Source organism: Xylocopa sonorina, chromosome 3 (assembly GCF_050948175.1).
Source record: "Xylocopa sonorina isolate GNS202 chromosome 3, iyXylSono1_principal, whole genome shotgun sequence".
In the NCBI taxonomy this organism is placed as follows: Eukaryota; Metazoa; Arthropoda; class Insecta; order Hymenoptera; family Apidae; genus Xylocopa; species Xylocopa sonorina.
This window is the reverse complement of record NC_135195.1, coordinates 10293048-10316643: the sequence shown is the minus strand read 5'-3', so window position 1 is coordinate 10316643 and position 23596 is coordinate 10293048. Positions and strand designations below refer to the sequence as shown.

The following is a 23596-nucleotide window of genomic DNA, read 5'->3' as shown; positions in this document are numbered from 1 at the left end:
ACGATTGATGACTTCGTCGAACTAATACCAAAATAGGGGGAGCGTGGATACGTTGAAAGCAACACCGTACATCGTGTGTCCCTGTTCACAGCTTAACAAAACTCGCTCGTTGTGTTCGAGGTAGCGAGACATCCCTCCAAATCCTTTAACTTGCGAATCAAATTCATTGCCATTTATCCGCTTACGGAACTCGGCTAGCCGAAAAAAATGTCTTCTTTTATTCTATACTTTACACAAAATATTCCTGTACGATAGTCGCAATTTGAACATTATTTTTCGTAAAATCGTGTTTATATTTTGTTCAAAGTACCGTAACGTTAAATGGGTCGGTAAAAATGACGATGGAACAGTTTAGCTCGAAATCGAAAGGGGTGACCGCATTATTTCTACCACCGCGTTCCATCGCGTCAGCGGTAATTCCGGCAGGAGCATCCGGCGGTCCCATCGTAAGATAAACCGACAAAGATACGCACGTTTCAATTCCAACGCGCATTAAAGATCGATATTCGAGTCGTAGGCGAGCCAAGATTCTTCTCCGTCAGTGTAAACATATCCTCGATACGTCGGTGGAACGCGACCGAAAGAGACGCGATGAGACAGCAGGGGGCACGGCGAAACGAGAGGGGGAGGAAAAGGAGCCGGAGCACGGTACACGAGAAAGATTCTCTTTTGCCTATATCTGTTTTCCACTTTTTTCATCCCCGTAGCAGGGTACGCTTGTACTCCTCTCCGTACCATCTACCGTCTCCGTTTCACTCTCGGCGTTCTTTTTTAGTGCCGCCCTCTTGCTCTCCTTCTCGTTCTTTTTCCATCTCCGCTATCCGGCTTTGTCCTTGTCCGGCCTCTGCGCGGTGCCGTCCCGTCCTTTTCTTTCCATCCTCGCCTCAAAATGTGGCATTCAACAGGGCTTCTACGGTGCTTGCGGTGGTGCGGAATCCGCGCCGGTTTGCCGCGACGCGGGGTGCATCGGGGAAATGATGCGCAGATTGGCCGGATCATCTCAAAAACCACCACCCTCTGCCTCCACAGCCCTCCTCCTACTACCGTTCGTCCCCTCTGATTTCCCTTTCTCGCTCCCGCCCTCGCCACGGTCCCTGTCACGCTTCCTCGCCCTCTCATCCCCTTCGTCGCGAATCCCTCGTTGCCTCTTTGTCATTCCCGTGCTCGCGCTCTCGTCGTCGGCGGTCGCCAGGGATGGAATACAACCCCCACTTTCAGCACCGCCGCCGAACAACCACCCTGCCACCGCTGCCTGCCACGGTGCCCGACGACGAGTGACTGAGTCCTCCGATTATTATCTCATTTGCTGGCACGGGCAGCACGCGACCGACGCTGTCGCCTGCCAGAATCCGTAGATCGCCGCATCTCTGGATCACGGACGAGGAGAACCGGACCCTGGGACCAACCGGGCGTACAACCTGTCGCCGCGTGCACAGGTGAGTCGAACTACGTTTAGTCCCAATTTCGTTCCCCTTACGGTGTTTAACCAGGAATCCTTTATATAGCCTTTTACGTTCGTTCCTTTAAGTTATTCTGATATTTTTTCCTCGACTTCTTTGCCTTCGTGGATTAGTTGCGCGCGTGGAACAAGTGCGTTGAAACTTGGTGGGAAGGCTTTCAAGTTTATATTACATGAAGCGCGAACGCTGGTGTTTTAAGGAACAGTGTGGTTCAGTTTACATAGTTTGTTGTTCGAATTACAGAGGTGGATTGCTGAAAGTTTGGTTCACAGTTTGGATTTAAGGTTGCTGATTGATGGAGGATAGTACGCGTGGCTAAATTTCATGTATGATTTCGATAATGGTCGAACATCATTTTTGTCGATAGTAAAATGAATGGAAAGAATAGTAGTGGTTGCAAATGATTAATTGAAAATTAGTAGGTAGTGCGAGCATGCAACGAGTATCGCGTGACCAGGGATAATTCGACCTGCAATTCTAAATTGGTCCCCGCATACTGTTTTAAGCCGCGCGTTTCTATTGTGCAACTGATTACATATTCGTCATATCTTTGTTCAAATCTCTTTTTGCTCTCTATTAGCAAATAATAACTCTTCCATTACCTTTAAATGCATATATAGACATACTTGTCATAACTTTTTTAAATTCAGCTTAAATTTTGCCAATCAATAAATTATTCTGTGCGAAAAATTTACTTTCTAAATCCAACGACTGAAATTTAATCCTACAATTATCAATACAATCGACGTAAATTTTTGCTTCTACTAAAATCTACCGTGCAACGTATCAATTGCAACACACGCAACCTGTAGAAATAAAAAATTATCTTCCATTGAAATTTACCAAGCAATTTAACACGAATACCGTTATCTTCTTGAACGAACAATTTTTCACCTGAAGAATCTCGACCGTCGTCTCATCGAACCAATTAATCCTCCCCCTTTTCCCATAATCTTCCGCGGTTATCGATTGCACCGTAATTTGTACACCCTCGAAAGCATTCAAATCCCCTGGTCGTTCCTTTTAAACCACGAACACGCCGTCGCGTCTAATCTGAACAGTTAACGAAAGAGTTCGCATCGTGTCTATCTCGTTCGCCGGTATTTCACCGTCTTTCGTTGCGTACACGTGTTTTATTTTTTCGTTCACGGGCGCACAGGGAACGGGAGGATCGTTCGAATTACGCAGAGAGTTCAACCGTAAAAAGACCGAGTCCTGCTGCGACTGGCATTTTTTTTTCTTCTCTCTATGCAAAGCGGGATCGTTCCGCGTCGGGAGTCTGGTCGCAATAAAAATGTTTATGCGGACAGTAAAGGGATCGCCCGTTACTTGGAGGGAGGACGAGAACGTTGAAGGCGAGGGCGTAAAGGCGAGTCGGTTGGAATACCTGTCGGGGTCAGAAATTAATTCGCCCCTTGCCTCGGGATAATTGAACAAGTGTTTCTAGTCAGTGTTGTTCTCCGATACTTAAGTGCATGTGATCGTATCGATATTTATCGCTGCATTAACATGAAATTCAAATTCAAATTCATAACAGTGAATAACAGGAACCAAAGGGTGTAAGCGTACGTTAATCCTTCCTCGCTTAAAACAATGAGAACCGAAGAAATTTAAGAATAAGAGGGAAGAGACTCTGAAACTACGCGAAAGAAAAAACGAATAAAATATATGGGACATACGATAGATCTTCTCTACCGAAGGGGTTGCGCCGGACGAAAGTAGGGGGTAAAGCAGAAGGTACACAGCGGTCAAAGTACACAAGGAGGAAAGAAAACGAGAAATTAAGATGTGCAGAGGTAGGGGGTGAAAGGGGAACCGTTCCAAGGAAAGGGTGGCAGGGGTGGGAATGAATTAGGAAAAGGGACGAACGTACGTCGGCGAACGGTTCGAATTGGAAAGAGGGAAAGAGAAAGAGGGGTTGAGGGTAGGGCGAAACGAGAGGAGCAGCAATGCAAATATTCACGGCGACAGAGATTGAAACAATCCGCCAATTAGAATCGTCGACGTGAACGGGATTATGCAGATTCGCGGTGGGTGCGCGGACAGGACCAGGAACGGACTGGCAGCTGCCGTACCGCTCGCTTAATTCAATCCACCGAGTTGTCTTATGAATCGTAAACCTGCTTTCCCCCGCCGCGTGAAACTGAAACTACGTAGCGAGGAGACGATGGAGAACACCGTCGTCGACTGCCTGCGACGCCTGCGACCATTCGCGACGAAAGCTCTAAAATTCCCAGCTTTCGACGGGTGCTGGATAATTATTAAGTTCGATAAGTATTCCACGAAGGAATCTCTTGAAACAAATTTTTCGACTTGATATAAGATTGGCTCACCTGACGAAGACTAAGTTAATAATTAAATTTCTTCACAATTCTTATTCCAGTAGCAGGCTAAAAAATGTCTATAACTATTTGCTCGAAGACGGGATAACTTTTAGGCATCTTATCCTAATCACACGCTTACACGTTTCAACGGTAAAACGTGCGAACATTAAAAGAAAACACGACACTGCGCAGAGTGTCATCTTTTAAGGAAGCCCCACACCAGATGGGAGTCGAAGGTTGACTACAGAGGGGAGGATCGAGGAAAGCGAGAAATGTATATCGCAATTTTTAAAGGACACTTAAATAGAATATTATGAGGGTTGCCGGTGAAAATGTGTTACCATTGACTTTTAGGGGAGAGAGCTCGGCGGGGGGGAATAAATTGTTTCGTCCCAGAGAATCTCAAGTAAAATACTCGCGGGGACTTTTTCGCGTCGCTTCTTTATATCGCGCCGGTAATAGAATAAAGGACCGGCCACGCAATGGAAATTCTCACTTTTTGCATAATTGACGTATCCTTGGGAGCGTACCGGCACGTTGAATTATTTTACCTCGGGGTAATGCGATTTAAATACGAGGGACTGGGAGAAGACGCTGTAACGTTTCCATAAAGTATAGGGCGGATGTAAATTCTCCTGCAGCTTCTTCGCTTTTCTTTCCGCAAGAATTTTTACAACGTCACGGGAGGATAAAAAGACGCGGACGAGAGAGAAAAAAAAGCATAAACAAACGAGAAATAATTGAATAAGATCTCAGGAACTACATCGTGCCGAACTTGGACATCGCTTGTGTTTTAAGATATTTCTAACTTCGCGCGATTATACTACCTAAACAATATACTTTACTAAATACAATATTCAACGTCGTGCACGTAGAAAATGAGAAAAAAGGATGGAAAAGAGATGCGAATGAATAAACAAAGGAAAAGAGAATCGGTTAAAATAACAGCGACGATCTCGCGATTAATGTTCTAGAAATTTAACATCCCCTTCGCGGCCGGTTGTAATTTAAGCTTGGTTAAAACAACGCGGCGGCTGAATTTCGTGAAGCGGCAGAGCTTTAAAATTTCCTGTTTGAGAAGAAGCCCGCGATGTAAGCAATGGAAACGCGTCGCTATTGTCTTTCACCGGAGCCATCGCGGGGGAAAAAAATCGTTTCGCGTCCCCGGGGATTCTTCAGAAAAAGTTCCACCTATCTGTGCGCCTTTCGCGATGCTTTCGCGTCGTTTTTTCGCCGCGGTCATCGTCAACCTTTTACTTCTCGAACGTTTCGTTAAATACAATATCGTAATGTGATATTTCAAAATATGTATCGTACAATTTTGTTCTCATCAATACGTTCGTGTTTCTTTTTTTTTGCCAGGGCGATCTTCATTGAAATTAATAACAGTTTTATTTGTCGTATAAAAAACGCGTAGTTCAAAGATATTAATAATAAAAGACAAAATACATTATAACACTATCTATTCCTCTTATTATTTAAACCGCACAAAGAATTCTTGATGAAAAATCTCGCGTTATTCGTTCTGAAAGGGGCGCGAAATTGATTTCCATTCTTTTCACCCATTTTCTTCACCCCATCACGCTACGAGGAAATAATGTTCGTCGATACGCATGGAAAGCGGTCTAATTTCCACCGCGTACCATTCGAAACCTCGAACGAGAAGGAGTCAAAAGATTTCCACCGTTCGATGTTCAACAACGATAGAGGCTAGGCGGGAATTACGGGCGCGCCGCGGCGGGAGCGTCGACGACGAGAGCCCGTATTTATCACGAAGAGTAAAACTGACAGCAGTCCATTTCCTGTTCGTCCTGCCTGTCTGGCTGAACATAATATCTCCTGACGAAACAACGTGGACGCCGTTTGTTTGGGAAACAATGGACCGAAACAATACCCAATCCCTCCACGGCGCGCGGACACGGATACAGACCACCATTCTGATTTCCACGCCCCGTTACACTCTTCACTCTTTCTATCGACGGAAGAATCTCGGCCAGGACTCCGAAGATCTCGTAGTATCGCGTGAATTACATCAAAAAATGCTTCCTTCTGTTGCCCCGTCGCGTGTATTAACCCCTCAACTACTTGTCTAGACCATAAGTTCGTGCACGATAACGAGAACTGTCTGCAATTGGTATCCTAAAATTAAGATACTGAATTATTTTTCACTTATGGACTCTTTGTAATATATCTCAGTCTAGCCATCTCTTAGAGAAGGGTTCAACGGACGAATGTATATTTCGTTCATGTTTGTCCGAACATCCGAGATGCTTCCGCGAAACGTCGCCCTTTGATTTCTTCACCGAGAAGGAACCTTACGAAGAAATGGTATCCGTCAAAATATTGGCAAGTCGAGAATACCAGACGAGAGACAATAGAAACTGTCTGTCCCGAAATCTGCCTTCTTCCGAAGAACCATCCGCAAGTACATTACTTTCGCGTATGTAAACGCGCGGCGGGGAAGAAGTCCGCGTTTTTTTACGTTGCTGACATTATATTGGAGCTACAAGATGATTCAGAATTGAAAATTTATTGAACGAATATAATTATTGCTCGTAATTATTGTTAGTCGAATTATGGTGCCAGGGTGTTTACGTGCAACGAAGGAAATTGAAATAGTCAGGAAAGCTTACAGGGAACTATCGTTCGAAACGTGTTTAAAATGTGTATCGACCAGTTGTCACCAACAAAAAATTGTTTTGTTAAACTTGGAATGGAAAATTCTTCCAGATACGGAAATCTGGCTTAATAAATTAATATTTTTTTCGTTTATTGCAACATAACTTATCGAGAATATTTTACCCAAAAGAGAGATATCCGTAAATACATTGAGGATTACCTCAAAACCGATATCATGTTTTTGTAATAGCCTCAATCTAGCAGTTATCTAAGAGATGACTTCGAACGAAAGACGAACGCAAGCAACGATATTCAGAAAGTTATGTACAGATTTCGATAATAAATTTATCGTTAGATGTTAACTAGAAAACATCTCGTTCTATTGCTGTAACAGCAAAAATATAAAATTTTCGAAAATCTATAATAATTGAACTGAATGCAATTCGAATTGATCGTGGAAGTTGTAACTATATTAATCATGAGGATCCGTCGGATCTCTGGAACACTCCCCTACTAATTACTAATTGTTCCGGCCGCGATTGTTCATACGAGCGTGGCACGAAGTTTAATTGAAATACCTACGATCGTAGATTCTCATTAACGATTTCTCGAGGATTCCTCGCAAGACGCCTGCGAGGCACCGAACGTGCACTTGACAGAAATTAGTAATCCTTAATGGATGATGCGTCGCAAGCCTCGTATTACTCATCCCTTACCAAGTCATAGGCGTTGCCTGCCTGTTCTTAGACTTAACAGCGGCGGATATTCAATTAATTTCTAAAGACAATAGTAGCTCGCCTACGCCCGGACGATTTGTACATATCTACAGCCGTCTTCGGTACCTTCGATTATTACCGAGAACCTGGCAGACATTGCTTGGAAATTAATGCCAGATGAACGAAATTGATCAACCAACGTTATTCGAAACATGAAAAAATAATTAATTATATTCGATTTCATTGTAAACTTTCGAATTACTTCGAGTTACGCCTACAACATTTCTTTCTAACGCTTTACGATTTCTTCAGTGATTCTTCAGCGATACTTCTACGGAAACCGGCGACATGACGACGACTACAGGTGATCCGTCGACTCTAAAGAGTCCAGCCTCGCTTTCCGGCGGCGATTTGGTATCCCGTCTACTAGCAGCCACACCCCCATATTTATACAACGTGCCCCTCACGCCGCACAGCTTCTTCTTCAGCGAAATGCTGCGTTCGTTCGTGCAAGCGAAAACAGAAGTATCACCGGCGAGTAACACCACGAACGCGCCAAGGCGTCGCAAGAGGTCTTGGCGGGACGCGAGAGACCGTCCCCTGGAATTGACCACGAAGGAGAGGCAACACCATCACCACCACCATCATCACTCGCAACAACAACAGCAGCAGCAGCAGCATCAACAACAACAGGACAAGTACTTCCATGCCCAACAGCAACCGCAGCAACCGGAAACACGATTGGAGAACAGGAGCAAACAGAGCGACGGCTACGAATCCGAGAGCAAAGTGGGCAACTTCGAGCAGAAACCGAGCTTCGGCGCGGATATCCTGAAGCCAGTGGACGAGAACAAGTCAGACTTCGGCAAGCAGAGCAAAAGTTTCTTCGACGAGCGACCGCGCCACTTCGAGCAAGCCCAGCCACCGGAAAACCTGTTCTCCAGTGAACTGCAAAAGGTCAAGCCGGAGGAGACGCACTCGAGCGACCGTAAGAATTGCAATTATAACGACAGAGGCCTATACGACGATCGTACGAAGAGTTCGTTAGGCAACCAGGAGTTGCCACCCCTGTTGCCGGACCAGAAGAAGCTCGATTTCTCGAGGAACTTTCTGCCTGGTCTCCCCGGAAGGGGCTGCGACATGCTTCCGGGTGTAAAAGGATTTGGCTTGCCCGGAAACGTGACCAACCCCGAATTCATCCCCAGCCCGCTCTGGTACCCACCTTATCCGATGCCGCAGTCCTATCCAGGCATCGATCCGTTGCACTTTTTCATCGATCTCCGCGTGTCCGGGCACATCTGGGACCGGAAGCTGAGCGAGAGGCAGCTGCCGTTCAAAGGCAAGCATTGCTCGGCGTTCAGCGTGCCGCAGTCAAAGGAGTATAACAGTAATAGACCATTGAATTTGACGAGAGACGAGGCCAGCACGTCGAAGAGCAGCGAGGAGAATCTACGTGGCACGAATTATATTCTGAGACACCTGACCAGGACGTACAGGGAGATTGGCCAAGCGCGAAAAGCTTCCAGGGGCGAGACCTCCACTTCCGGGGACAGCGAGGACAGTACCAAGGACGTCGATAATAGTGAGTGTTAATGTTCCAAGTTGTTCGTGCATGATCCGTATTTTCTTGTGGCTTCTTTTTTTTCCGAGGGGCCAGCTGTAAGGTTGTTAGTAACGACCTGAATTATTCTACGGTTGAAATCATCCGGAAAAATTTCCCTCTTATTTTCATAATCCTAAAGAGAGATATTCGAGGTTTCAACGTTCGTTGATTAAACCTTTATACAGTGGTTACAAAAAGCACATCTACTTATACACACGCACATTTTCCAATGAGACACCCTTTCATCGAGCTCGATATTTCATTTTCACAACGTGCACCATATTTCTATAATTACATACGTATGTGACATCGCGTGTGATTGTATAATTAAATTATACGAAATTTGTCACATTTCGACTCTGTTAGTCAGTCTGTACGTGATAAAATAAATGCTTTTTGTAGCCACTGCGAGCGTAATGCCGTTTCATTAAAATGCGTGTCGTTAATTACCGGATAGTTTCGTTACAAAACGCAGGCGAAAGGTCTCCGAAGCCGGAAGACGTCGCTGGGGCGTCCACGAGCCAGGGGGAAGAGAGGAAGGACCTTCGGGCGTTGATAGGGCTGGAGCTGGTGGTGGATTACGTGAAAGAGCCGAAGGGTGATCCCTCGAACGAGCAAAGTTCGCAAGTAACCGAATAACTCGTGAAAATCGAACGATTCTCTTTCGTTCTTGCCCGTATAAATAGATGTAGCCTCGACTCTTACGATCTCGGCTGGTTTTCAATCGACTACGTCGTTCATATAGAAACATAAAGAGAACAACAAATTTCTTCATTTCTTCGCATTGTTAGAAACAATCGAGTTCAACGTATTGTCAACGGTTCGATTAAATCTGCGATGATAAACTGCATTTTATTATAGAAAATTTCGTTTCCTGCAGCTCTCAAATAGGTGAATGAATTAAAAAGATTTATATTAAAAGTACATTTTACATTTTCGAAATTGAAATAATACTTTCAACATTATATGGATAATTATATTTATATATTTTTCATCTTTTTAAGGGAAGTTGATGCGTTCTATATGCTTCGTTTAGTTTAACTACCATATAATAGACACCATTTTCGTCGAATACTCGAAATATTGATCGAAACACTTAGTCGACAATAAATCGTCCCGTTGACAATATGTTACCATTCCTTGTGATCATATACGGTGTCAAGGAATGATAATAGCCAAGGGAAACTGAATAATTTTCTATTTTCAGAGATGCTCCACTCTTTCAGTCTCTCATCCGTCTCGTTCGAACTTTCCTTTCGATTTCCGTTCAGTGTGAATACTTAGAGAACTAAAATTTTGCACGTTTAGAAACGATTACGCGGAGAAAGAGAAACTAAGGAGCCACGGGTCTCTATCGGTGCTATCTGCTGTGTGAACGGCAAACATGACTGTGCTGCTCTAATCTGACTAACCAGACGACACTCAGCTATCGATTCATGCTCGATACACAACCGACTGGCGTGGGACTTACGACATTTTGATATCGCAATTTAGCTACGCACTCTCCAGACACACTGACAGTGACTTTCTCGTTCGGCAATCTGTACCACACCGTGTCCGTCGTTCTTTAAAGACTTTTCCTATCTTTACATTCGAGACCCGAAACGAAGCGGGTGATTTTCTAGCGAGGAGACGGAGGATCTCGCGATTGGAGGTCCTACCTGGGCCGAATACGCCCCGCTCCAAATTCGACTGTATGTGATATGCGTTGTACATATTATAGTAGCGTTCTATTGTATCTATATGTATTAATAGAAACTCATTCGACCTGTATATTGAACGTAATAAAAGTAATGCGATTCAATCGATCGTGGACGAGTTTGTATTCTTTTCTCGATGCGCCCTATTTCCGCGTGAGAAATCGATGACAAACAGAATCTTCCAATACCGTTTAAAAAGATGTTTCTCAATGACGCGCGTATCATTTCTGAACGCTGGACCCGCTAATACCGCTTATCGCGCAAGGGACCTCAAACAAATGTTTGATGATCACATGAAACAAACACCGGAATAACTGAATAATTACGAAATCTCGAGAGATCAAAGCAGAATATTACGAAATTCTCGATGAGGTTCAAAACAACCATTATCCACTAAACTGAAGTCGAAATAATTAATTACGATCACGACAATTGCGAAACGGCAAATCAGATTAATATAATAAACTATTCGCTTTCAAAGACCAAACTCGCAAGACACGGGTAAAAAGATACGATAAAGGCGAGAACGGTTAAACAAATTCCTCTCCCCAGACGTCCTGCTTAGAATCATAAAGTCGCATCCAGCGTACGGGTTCAAAGATGCACATTAGCGTGTACGAAAAACGAAGGGTCCGAGGTTCAATCTTTCAGAGCGAAACAGAAGGCGGGAGGGTGGCATAGTCTGCGAGTGCACGGTGCGCTCCTTCACCTCCCTGAATGCACCAGCACTCGTTATAATCGAGAGTACCCTCGAGAGGTACGCGCAGAGGGCAGAATCGTCACATTCAGCCGGATATGGTCACACACTCTCGTCATCCATCGGTATCTCGTCGTTATTTGACTAATAAACTTCTATCCGGGGTCTCCTTCGTCGATTCGTGATACTGTTTCCCGGCCTCGCCTCTGTCCCTATCTCTCACCGTGTCTGGGCGTCGTCGAACACGACTCTCTTTGACGCGGCCGTTGACAGAGCACAATTAGGGGAGGCCGAGTCCCCGATATGTATGCGCGGAATGACAAGAGATACGCGGCTTTTAGGGACGAGGGCAAATCTGACGGGAGATATCGATCTGTCGAGTTGTTTGCAATGGCTCGCTGGAAAAGTTCGGCCCGCGCGTCTACACGCGATTAGATGAATGAAGATGCACTCCCCGTGTCAACTTCCGCAGGAGACATACCTATTATATTGCTGATTCCCCTGAGAAACTATTTACGATAGTTTCTGGCAGGTCTTTTACAGATTTCTGGTGCGAAATCGACCGTGTTTGATTTATTTTATTACACGCGACTTGTTTCTCGTATAAAGCTGGATACAATGTTTAAGTTTGCGAAATTTGCGATAAGAGACTAACGATTTACTGTACCTCCAGTGCCTCGTTGTTTCACTATCTTCGATCATATTTGAAGCGAATCGTTCAAGCATTGTCGTGATTAGCGATAACGCGTAGCTCCAAGATCACTTCACCCTTGTTGTTGCCATTGATTTTCACCGTTTTGCGGTTCAACTCCGGGACCACAATGACATCATCCGATCCGACTCCCTTAACAGGTGCTTCGATTAATTTGTAGCGCGTGATCGGTTGCTCCTCTTTGTTCACTTCGACGAACGGCTTTTCCGGCGCGACCACCGTATACACCTAATTCGGACGTTAACACGATATGTATAGTATGGATATCGGAAAATCGATACGAATTTTTCAGATAATTTATCGTGAAAAATGAATTCTATAACGCGTATTATCGACCTATTTCCATTTTTTATTTATACCTTCGTTTGTTACGATAATATTTATCATTAACATCTCGAAACTAACAAAAACATTGAAAAAGGATACTTAAACTTTTAAATATAATTGTACACTAAAAAAAATCCATGTCGTAAAGTTTATTACATGTGAGTATCGAAATAGAATCTTACTGATCTTACTCCTACCAATACCCGGCTACCAGGATAATTTTTATTTCAGAATTATACACTTCTGCATACGTAAAAGAAACTAAAAAACTTATCGAGCCAACGTTTCGAAGCAATGAATCATACTTGCCTTTTTAACAGGGTGTATTTTATTATCAAGTTCATTCGAGTCGCCTGCGGAGAAGCTCAGGTCCAGATCTCTCGAAGATTGCTCGTTCGGAACGGGGAAAGTCAAGTCGGCGTATCGATTCTCGTCCAGACTTGGTAAATAGTAAATTCGTCCATTGGCGGTGACTATTGAGATGGCAAGGATAATCGCAGAAATTCGTCCGTTCTTCATCGTTTCACGTGCGCAGAGAGACTTAACGAGCTGGTGAACCGTGTGCCCGACGTCGCTCCATCGGCGACGAAAAATAATGAAACAGAACTTTCCTCGTGACAGCTGCCAGATCCATTAATCCGTCGTAAGGCGATTACAACCCGGTTCCACGGAATGATTAATTAAGAACGCAACCTGTTAACGTATGAAGACGCGAATAACAGTTTCGCGTTGGTCCAGCTGTAAATGGAAGATTGTTTCGTATGGACGGAACGGTGAATAATATCTCTTTTAGCCGGAAGGTGAAAAACAGGGCTGAATGTCGCCTCGTTATTTTGCAACAATGCCTGGAAATCGAATACGAATTGAGTTCAAATTATATTTATATTCACCGTGTGTTTGTTTCGCCACTCATTGAACACTTTTTATTGACAGTAATAAATCTATTTACTGTATAAAATCAATAATGTTAAAGCTTGCAGAGCTTCGCCTGAGGTTCGTGGAAATAAATCTTACGGCAGGATCGTTCTACATAAATTATTCTACAATATGCCCGCGTACACCGGAAATTATTTAATTCCCAACAAATTTTTAACTAAGGCCCCTTGATTTTCCTAAATTTCCTTCTGTGACGAAGAGTCCCTGCGAATTCCACAGTGGTATACAACATTATCGTTGACTCGCGTAAAACTCTGCACTCCGACGAGCAATAAAAATTATCGCTTCGATAACAACGAATAAGACCCGCTGAAACATCTCGCGTCTCTAACACTTACGCGTACCATTAACATACCAAGAAAGTGAAACGAGAAGACGATAAGAGAGAGGGAGAAAGAGGAATATTTAAGCGGGGAGTATCCAGATGCTTCCGGCGGCAGCTTTCACATTCCGGTTTGACGGTTCCCCTGAAACGATCGGCCCCAGCGATTATGAACACCGAGGTGGAAAATAAATCGCGGAACTTTAAGCTGCGAGAGCGTCGCGCGCATTCACGGAGTAGATACCAATAGATCCCCGATTTATTGTCCGCGTTCGAACTGGCGTTCGTATTAAAGGCAGAAAACACGGTTTCCACTCGTAAAGGGGTGAAAGCGGCACGGTGTGCCGAACGGTGGGCAAAGGGGCGAGGAGGGACGGTGTGGCGGGTTAGGGGCGAGCTAGTATGTGTGCACGTGCATTATTGGAACGCGACGAGAGATTAAAAACGACTTTTTCCAAAGGATCGGATCCATTGACTGGGGTGCATTGCGGCGAGTCCTGAATAATGCATGAAATTTGTTCCCCGGAATCGAATCGCTTCTCGTCACCGCCCGGCACCGGGACAAGAGAGCGGGCATAAATCTAAATAATTTCAACCCTCGAGTTTTTATTATTCCTATGACTATGTCCGCGAGCGGGTGAGCGCGCGCGTGCACCACCTTCCGTCGCTCTGAATATGCATGCATCGCTTTCCGTGCTCTTCGCACTCGAGTGTTCCACCTTTCGTGGAACCAGCCCGGCCGCCGCAACCCAATGGATGCACCTTGCGCCTGCCCGTGGCCAGCTTAGATCGTCAACACGCTCGTTAATCTCGTTTCTCGCTTTAGGAATGTTACGTCATTTAAACGGCTGCCCTTCGGCTAGGCCGTTTTGCTCCTTTAAACGAATTTCGATGCAGTGGATGAGAATCGGCGAAGCGAGCTATAGTTAGAAAGAAGAATCATCAAATTATTAGGGATATGATATTAATGGTTCTTTTTATGTGGTATGAATAAAACGATAATTTCCTTTGATATCATCGCAAGTCGTCGCAGAATACATCGAACCCTATAGTTGGCTTGTTTTCCTACTATAAATTCTGAAAATGATAAAAAGAGAACGCGATGCGCATCAATTATAAAGAATCATAATTGAACGGAGATTCTGATATCAAAAATGTACAAGAAGTCAGTCATTACTCACTTGGGGAATCTCGATAAATCACAGCAAGTATTAACGAGCAGCAAAGATGACACCGGATCTTCCCCTATCCTTTTCTTCCACCCCGCTCATGAAATATAGCCGACAACTTTTCTCATACTCGAGAGTTTTCCTCAGAAGCATATTGTAGGCGCTGCGGAAGAAAGGGTAAAGGAAAGGGGAAACTACAAAGTGGTATGGGTAGAAGCGCTATAACGTAACACCGCAAGGGGTAAAACTGTGCAGAGTTGATACCGCAAGGATCACTTTTTCGCAACTCTTATCGTCTAGTACACTGAACGAAGCAACCTTTTTACCTGCACAGATGATCATATTTAATCATTATTAATAAGGAAAAATAACGTATAATGTTTTAATTACGTAGCGATCTTAATATTACATTTATGTTCTTGGTAAATGTTTAAAATTGTTTAATGGTTTCAACGATGCACACAAATAAATTTTGGATTAAATAACCAACGATATACAGAAGTTTTTTATATTTTATTTATGTGTAATACTGCGCAAAGATGCTTCATTGAAACTCTTCTTCGAGGCACGAATCTTTAACAACTTCACTTAATAATATTATACAGTGTGTTCCTACATTAATTTACATATCTAATTTTTTACAGATTCTATTAGAATCCTTCTTTTATAATAAAGAAGTATGACAAACATACATATTTACGTACATTCAATACACACGATTTTAGACTGCGTGTATTTTGTTAGAATAAGGTCGTATTAAATGCTATTACACATTAACTAATCCACGAAGTTGAGTAACATTAAGTTTCATACAATAAACTAGTTCAAGTACTCGAAAGAAAATCATCTAAATGTGGGTGAATGGATGAAGAAGATAATCCTTTATCTACACTGAAAATCTTAGCAATTTGTTCGATCAAATTGCAAATATTACCCTGAGGAAGCTTTGTATGTTGCAAGTAATTTTAAACATAACAGTTACAGAGATGTTCAAAAAACAGCATTTGTTACCTCATGTGTATTGTTTCTACGAGTATTTGGCAGTTTATACTCAATAAACTTTACGTCATCTATTTCGCTGCAGCTGAAACTTTCTTGCAAATTTCATTTGTATATTCGCTACATTTTGCGGTTCCACCAAGATCCCCCGTTAAATATTTGTTTTCTTTGATAGTGTCGTAAGCAGCATTTTCGATTATTCTCGCGTGATCATTTAAACCCATGTGCTTGAGCATCATTACAGCCGAGAGCAATAACGCCGTAGGATTCGCCTTATCTTGACCCGCTATGTCTGGAGCAGTTCCGTGCACCTAATTTTAGATAAGATTATTGCTAAATAGCTATCGGCGCTATCACGTTTGAAAAAAGAGGAAACAAAAAACAGTGAACACATTTTAATACGTACAGATTCAAACAGCGCACCGTTTAAACCAATATTTCCACTTGGTGTAAGGCCAAGTCCTCCCACGAGCCCAGCGCACATGTCAGACAAAATGTCGCCGTACAAGTTCGGCATTACAAGTACGTCGTATTGACTAGGATCCTGAACCATGTTCAAACATACTGTATCCAGATATTTTTCTTCGAATTTAATAGACGGGAATTTTTGTGCTGCCTCCCTACAGCATCTTAAGAATAAACCGTCCGACATTCTCATAATATTCGCTTTGTGTACCGCAGTAACCTTTAAAATGAATTAATTTTGCTAATGAACCTAAACTGCTCTGCATAAGTCTATTTTTAAACGAATAAATTAAATACCTTTTTCCTATTATTATCTTGAGCATATTGGAAAGCAAATTCTGCTACACGACTAGAGGCTTCCTCTGTAATTAGTTTAATTGACTGTACAACTCCTTCTACAATTTCGTGCTCTATACCAGAATACTCTCCTTCTGTGTTTTCTCTAATAGTGACAACATCGACATTGTCGTACAATGTTTTGTAACCTTCTAAGGAACGGCATGGTCGAACATTAGCGTATAAATTAAATTCTCTGAAGAAGAAAATAGTTGTATCAAATCAAATGAAAAAAAAATAACTAGTAAGATTATAGAAAAGTAACATAACTAGCCTGACAATCTCAAATAATTCCTTTTTTGCAGTGATATCACAAATATGTAATTTAAACAAATATTTGAAATAAATTCATTTAACTAATCTTAACTACACAAAGATAAAACCGCACTTACTTTCTTAGTGCAAGATTTAAGGATCTATGTCCTTTTCCTATTGGTGTCATCAATGGCCCTTTTAAACCGATTTTATTCCTGTTAACTGAATCGATAGCAGCTTGTGGAATACCAAACTTCCCATCTGGACCTTTCACCGGTGTAACATCGACTGATTCCCAATCTATAGGTACCTGATATTTAGGATGACATTGCACATGTAAATGTAATACCAAGGAAATGAAAATGTTTTTTATGTAATCTTATCTGAGAGTAAACGCGTTCATTTTCATTCAAATAGTTGTGTACAAGATTAAAATCTATATATGCATACAACAACATACACGTAACAATTAAAAGTTGAGCAATAGTGTTATGCAATAGATCGTGTATGAGTGTTATGCATGAAATTCCTTCATTCGTGCTAGAAAAATGTGCATTATCGTGTGATAATGTTGAAACTACTTTGTACATCGCCAATGTACATATGCAAATGAAAACAAATTATCAGTTTTATGCAATTAAGTCAAGTCCGATGTAGCATGCTTGTAGCATGTTACATGCTTTTAAAAGTATACAAATTAAAAGGACATACCTTCGCTACAATAAGAGCAGACTGAATTAGCCTACAATTGGATCAACCTGTATAAGAGTAAGATTAAAATAAACTCCTTAAGGTTAGTAGTAGGACACAAAGGGTCACCTTGTAAGGTTCAAAGCATAAAATAATTGGTAAACGAAAATAAATACTCGGAACGTGGTAAACTATCGTGGAAAATGTAACAGAAGTGTCAAAGTGGGTACACATTATCAATAAGTTTCCATTCAACTAATAGAGCATGCATATTACATAAAAATCTCGTGCACGAGAGAAATCGGTAAATTACATAGCCGTCTATACTTCATACTTTACCTTGGCAGCTTCGAAAATTTTTTGTACGGAGACGGAAATTTCAGGCCCGATACCATCTCCGGGAATAAGTGTGCATTTGTGAACTTTACTGCTGTAAAAACGGACACAGCCGATTTTCGGAACCTGTTAAATCGAATATCCATACAATCAATAATCATTAATGAAAATGTGCAGGAAAGTGTAATGATCCGTAAGGAATTATCGTGTAAACGCGATATCGAGAACTTAATATGGTACCAAGGGACGCAAAAAAAAAAAAGGTAGAAATGACATAAGAAGAAGACATATATCGCCAAGACGTAACATCTCAACAGAAGGGTATATAATGAATGAAAGAGAATTCTAACCTTTTCGTCTGGGGAAAAGTAGGGTTACACGTAGGACACTGGTTGTTTCGGGGATTTCTTGATTGACACTTGTTACTTACTGCATTTCGTATCCACTGCGCTGCCATTCTCTTTATGAATTTTACAATAAAAACACGAACTTCCACCACCTAAAATAAGTTGCGCACGTCAGAAGTAACAGCAAAAGTGAGAGATGGTCGAGATGCGTCGATGATTGGTTCCTGCGAGACGATGTCTTCTGCTATTCGGAAACGGAATGTAGCGGACGACGTATAGAACGCGTAACGAGTGGCTCCACATTTATCGACATTTCGATTTACGCGATAACAACTATGAACGAATTGCAAAATCTTATCTAACGACATCGTCTTTTTAAACGTTTTATTATTACCCTCGACAACGATAAATGAACAATATAAAAACGTTGGGGAATGAAAATAATTTTACCAACGTATGAAAAAATTCCAAACGTATCGTACATTGTTACGAGAAGGTTGATTGGTCGCAAATTGAGTTATAATTTTTTCAAACCTAATAGTTCGAGTTAAAAAATTTCGAATCAGATTGTACGTGTAGTTCTTAAACAACTTCGGCATACGTTTATGTATTCTTTTTAATGGAAATAATGTAATATTGACCGAGCAAACGCAAAATATGCAGTGCTATTGTAACAATTATCGAAAGATTAATAAACGAACGGTTTTGAAATCCTCCTTTGTGTTTTCAATCGGAAACCTAGTTTTGAATACAGCAGTTTCCGGTGCGCTTTAACACTTCCTCGAACGGCCATTTTATAAGACGCTTCGCGATCGCGTATGTTTCCATGTTCGGTGTCTTTTACTCTTTTTAACTGCGAGCCTTAATATAATTTCTTTAAGAGTAATTTAGTTTATTCAGTGAAAGAATCCTCGGCAATGATCAAACAAGAGGAGTAAGTATAAAAGTAGTATGTTTGTAATAATTGATCGTTAATTTTTAGTCGGCGTGTAGTATCCACGTACAGTTAACATTAAACCGACGCTAACTCGTTTCCAATATATCGGCAGTGTGCGAAGTTTTTGAAACGAGTGTTTTTCAATTGCACGGCTTTTGTTGAGATTTTTACTAGCTGTGAATCGAAAAACATGTAGCATAGTCAATTCAAGGCTCTGCTCAAGCACAATAAAACGTGTTTCCCCCTGGCGCACGTTATCTCTACGTAATCTTGTTAAACACTAGGAGTCAAGTACAGAATAACGACGAGAGGGATCGAAGTAGAGAACGCGATCGTAATAGAAGATCGGAACGACAGAATCGAATAAATTCTACGAGTCGCGATCGCAGTAGGGAACGAAACGAGCGCGGCGGTCGAAAAGCCTCCGACCGCCGAATCTATGTATCAAACATTCCCTACGATTTTCGTTGGCAAGACCTTAAGGATTTGTTTAGAACCGAAGTTGGAAAGGTTGCCCACGTAGAACTGTTTACCGATGAGAATGACAAACCGAGAGGCTGTGGCATTGTTGAATTTGAAGATTCGGATTCTGTAAAAATTGCTGTTGAGAAAATGCATCGGTATGATATAAAGGGAAGGAAGCTGGTCGTCAAAGAGGTAGTTAGTATATTGTTGTTTTTTCAACTTCCCTACCATTTGGATTATTATAGTCCAAGACACTGGTGTAAGTGCATTCTGCTGTTTAAAAAGAGTGATCCTATCCAGTGTACACTAGTGTCTTTTACTATAGCATATGTTGTCGGTTGAATACAATTTATAATATTTTTTTATTTTAGGACTTTGATGTTGAACGTGATAAATACGGTCGGTTGGCAACAGCCCGTAATAATGAAAGAGTTCGTGACGATAGATTTAGAGATCCACCAAGACCGCAAGGTGGAGGACGTCAGAATATGAATGCTCCTGCTGGTGGTGGTGGTGGTGGTGGCGGTGGAGGCGGTGGTGGTGGTGGCGGCGGTGGTGGCGGAGATAGTAAATTTGGAAATACCTATGGTCTAAGTACTCAGTTTTTAGAATCCTTAGGTATCAATGGACCTCTAGTTACTAGAGTATTTGTGGCAAATGTAAGTGTATCTTACAGCTGTGGATCTATTATTAATCTATTTGCAACAGTATTATTTTTACGTATATTCAAGCCAATATATTATATGTTGCAAGTGGGTTATACTCTTGTATCAAATGATGATAAAAAACTCCAGTAAATATATTATATATTATATGTCTAGCTTGACTATAAAGTAGATGAAAAGAAATTACTAGAGGTATTCAAGTTGGCTGGTAAAGTACTACACGTTGAGTTAGGAAAAGATAAAGATGGAAAATCTCGAGGATTTGGAGTTGTGGAATACGACCATCCAGTAGAGTCTGTACAAGCTATATCGATGCTTCACAATCAACAGCTTTTTGATAGACGCATGACCGTTCGACTTGACAGAGCAAACGAACCAGACATACCACCAAAACTACCGGAAGGTATATCTATATTTTATTGTTATAGATAAGATTTCTATGTACAGGAATGAAAGGAAACTTGATTTTATAAAATAGGTTTGAAAGGAATTGGAATGGGTCTTGGAGCTGGTGGCAATAGACTAATGGATGTAGCTAGAAACATTCCTAATGTACAAGCGAATAATCCACCTGTCGTGAATCCTATTTCCGCTCCCGTGTTAGCCGCTGGAGCTTTTGGAGCTGGTTTAAACAATGTTGTGCCAGCACAGTTAGGTGAGTCTTATTATAACCATAATATACGGAGTGCTGTGTTAAAAGAGTACACAAGAAAAGAATTAATAATATAAGAACATATTTGTTGTACGTGCTTACAGCATCTGCGTTAACAAATACAAATGCGGCAGCTCTTCAAGCAAGTCTTGCTGGAGGTTTGAGCGCTAACCTGACCACCAGTTCTTTGCTGAATTCGTCGTTAACAAACGAACTGGCATCTAACTTAAATAGTTTCGGCGGTGGAGTCGGAGGTTTGTCTAATTTACAAGCCTCTTTAGCTGGTGGACAAGGCAACAATTCGTTTGCGCCGCGAGGCTTATCTAAAATGGACAATGATGTAGGCTTCGGTGGAAACAATGCTTTTGGTGGTTCTAACTTCGGTGGCGGCAGAGATTTTGATGGTGGATTCAACAGAGGTGACAACGATCGTGTTCCTGGTGGTGGTGGTGGTTTCACTGGTAATCAAGGTCAAGGAGGTGGTGGCAACAGACAAAACACTAATGGTTCGCGACCGATGTCGGACACTATTCTTATAGGAAATGTACGTACTTTTCTTCTCACCTATAAAAAAATTGAACTCGGTATAGACAATGATCTTCACATGTACAACGGTTACATTAATTGTGATAGCTCCCACCAAACACAACATGGCAAATGCTACGAGATAAATTCCAAGACGTCGGAGAGGTGAAGTTTGCTGAAATGCGGGGCACCGACATGGGCATGGTCCGATTTGCATCCGAATGGGATGCTGAACGCGCTGTGTGTATCCTTTTCAAAAATATAATAACTGTTTTAATTAATTTTATCCAGAACGTTTCCCTTTTGGTGAATTATAGTTCCGAGTTTTATAAAAATCAGATTTTCGATCAAAGAACGTCCAACAAAAGCATAAACTTTCGATTTCAACCTCTAATTTTAATATTCTACAATTTTGTTCGTTTAAATTTTTGAATATTTGGTGCGTACAAAAGTAGATTGCCCGAATATTGGATGTTCGAAAGATTTTTCCTTAATATATGTATACAGCTATGATGAATCGGACACGTATCGACGGCAGAACGATCGATGTTCGCTTTTACTAAAATCTGGAAAATGCACTAAAGGTAACATTAATTGAGAACCTCTGCAGAGTTTTGACGCTTAACCATAACTTATTGATGCAGCGAGAGGAGACTGGGTGTTCGTATGTCGTCTGCAGGATTGTTCCACTCCTGATGACAATACTTGAAATTCATCCTAGTTGTGTGGCAGAACTTAGGACAGTGGGTGAGAAGTATCTGTCGTTGGAAGATCAACAGTCGTGTTTTATGCCTACTTCAACGTTGAAAAACACTTATTGGCTGCCGATGTGATCACGCCCTTCCTTGCTACAACAGTTTTTTTCATTCGAACTTCTTTTTACCCAGATTATCGTTCCTTTTTACAGTGGAAGTCTACTAATTGTTCCCTGCTGAATCATCTTTTTTCGAGTGATCGAGACACATAGTTTAGTTGTTAGATTTAGGTTCATAACGTTCTACCTGTAATCCGTAGGTTTTTTTTCAGTACGTAGGTTTACGATATTTACAGTAATTATCAAAACGTAGCTTGTAAGTTTATTTCATAGATTTCACGACGAGAGATCAATCAAATTTTTTCCCCACATTCCGGTTGAACACACATGACGCTGTTTCGGTCGTTCGCGGAGTTGTCTATCGATCAGGGATCAGATCAATCTTTCGAGCATAAATAACTAAACGCGAGACGTAGCTGTTACACGGATTTTACGAGCTAAAGTTTATCCATGTATGATAGATACTTTCATGCACAATCCTACGCAAGAGAATCATGGACGTGTGTCGATTTGTCTGTGGTATCGGTCGCACTTCTATTCTTGTATCTCTAATACATAGCAAAGATACATCATGGCTCAACACAGGGGGACTGTATTGTTTTGTTCATTGTAGTCCTGCGATTTGATCTTTTACTCGTCGCGTCACATCGTTCTTAGTAACTTGGAGAATCGTGTGTAGTAGAGCATACCAAAATTTTTTAGTTGTCATTAGGAAGGTCCCTTCCAGAGTTCACTCGTTTTTCGAGACTTCAGCGAACGAACATATTGGATGACTTTATACTCTAAATTTTGGCAGAATTTTGTCTTACGTATTGTGCATCAGTAATATGTTTACCAAAAAATACGGAAAACATTTGTCTTAAATAAAAAAAAATAAAGAAAAAAAGACGGAGAAAAAGAGCGGACAATTTTTAATATCTTTCAAGTGTTTAAGGGAATGTGTAGAGGTGTCTCGGCTGATTTTATAATTCTATTCTTTGGTAAACATATTTCCTCTCACCATGTAGATCTCGAGGAACATTCTGCGCATTGTATAACACTCTTGTATAACCAAGACATCATGACAGTGATTGAATAAAATCCAAATCCGTTTTGACTACAAAAAAAAAAAAAAATACGCTGGTCGTTGTGTTTTATTTCTGTGTGGTTGTGATTCTTTATTCTTTAAGCAGGTTTAAAAGCTGTGGACATGCAATTGGCATAGAGGATGTCGTTTCTGCTGCTACATTTTTATGTGTGCGATACATTTTTACGTGGAACAAGTTTATTTTCAAATGCATTGCACACTTTAAAAATGAACTTTTGCTTAAAACTATTTATAATTGTATCTCTAAACGTTAAGAACTCCCTGCATATTGTTTGTGATCCGTGGAACTTCACAATGTCTGGGAAAGTATATTCACAGTTCGCAGGTGAGATATTTTTCAGGTGATCGTGGTTTTCTTATTCCTCGATGACGAATACGTTTCAAGGAGGAATAATTTGCTTGAAATTTGTTATCAAAATGTTTGTTACCTCGTCGAGT

The 23596-nt window shown here is 41.5% G+C and overlaps 4 protein-coding genes across 7 annotated transcripts; 2 read left to right on the top strand and 2 right to left on the bottom strand.

Moving 5' to 3' along the window:
• The first annotated feature begins 1209 nt into the window (after positions 1 to 1209).
• LOC143422056 (uncharacterized) lies at positions 1210 to 9485 on the top strand. Of its 2 annotated transcripts, none has more exons than XM_076892412.1 (3): positions 1210 to 1436; positions 7432 to 8701; positions 9198 to 9485. In XM_076892412.1, the coding sequence occupies exons 2-3, from the start codon at positions 7468 to 7470 to the stop codon at positions 9359 to 9361; spliced, it is 1398 nt and encodes a 465-aa protein (XP_076748527.1). In that variant the 5' UTR covers positions 1210 to 1436; positions 7432 to 7467; the 3' UTR covers positions 9362 to 9485. The 2 variants fall into 2 exon arrangements, with proteins under 2 accessions (XP_076748527.1, XP_076748526.1); XM_076892411.1 differs by having other exon boundaries at positions 9180 to 9485.
• A 2279-nt stretch (positions 9486 to 11764) lies between these two features.
• Positions 11765 to 13234, bottom strand: LOC143422230 (uncharacterized). Its single transcript, XM_076892723.1, has 3 exons — positions 13108 to 13234; positions 12468 to 13003; positions 11765 to 12059 (listed from the first exon to the last, which is right to left on the bottom strand). Exons 2-3 carry the CDS (start codon positions 12675 to 12677, stop codon positions 11838 to 11840), a joined length of 432 nt encoding a protein of 143 aa, XP_076748838.1. The 5' UTR covers positions 12678 to 13003; positions 13108 to 13234; the 3' UTR covers positions 11765 to 11837.
• A 1849-nt stretch (positions 13235 to 15083) lies between these two features.
• Idh3a (isocitrate dehydrogenase [NAD] subunit alpha, mitochondrial) lies at positions 15084 to 18276 on the bottom strand. The gene is made up of 6 exons (XM_076893024.1): positions 18097 to 18276; positions 17670 to 17792; positions 16778 to 16950; positions 16347 to 16581; positions 15991 to 16269; positions 15084 to 15895 (listed from the first exon to the last, which is right to left on the bottom strand). Exons 1-6 carry the CDS (start codon positions 18121 to 18123, stop codon positions 15656 to 15658), a joined length of 1077 nt encoding a protein of 358 aa, XP_076749139.1. The 5' UTR covers positions 18124 to 18276; the 3' UTR covers positions 15084 to 15655.
• A 504-nt stretch (positions 18277 to 18780) lies between these two features.
• Positions 18781 to 22957, top strand: Rump (heterogeneous nuclear ribonucleoprotein rumpelstiltskin). 3 transcript variants are annotated; one of them, XM_076893023.1, is made up of 10 exons: positions 18781 to 18947; positions 19235 to 19610; positions 19787 to 20074; positions 20237 to 20483; positions 20559 to 20735; positions 20837 to 20986; positions 21077 to 21276; positions 21366 to 21501; positions 21765 to 21841; positions 21902 to 22957. In XM_076893023.1, exons 1-9 carry the CDS (start codon positions 18931 to 18933, stop codon positions 21818 to 21820), a joined length of 1647 nt encoding a protein of 548 aa, XP_076749138.1. In that variant the 5' UTR covers positions 18781 to 18930; the 3' UTR covers positions 21821 to 21841; positions 21902 to 22957. The 3 variants fall into 3 exon arrangements, with proteins under 3 accessions (XP_076749138.1, XP_076749136.1, XP_076749137.1); XM_076893021.1 differs by having other exon boundaries at positions 20837 to 21276; XM_076893022.1 differs by having other exon boundaries at positions 18782 to 18947; positions 19235 to 19607; positions 20837 to 21276.
• The last annotated feature ends 639 nt before the right edge of the window (positions 22958 to 23596 follow it).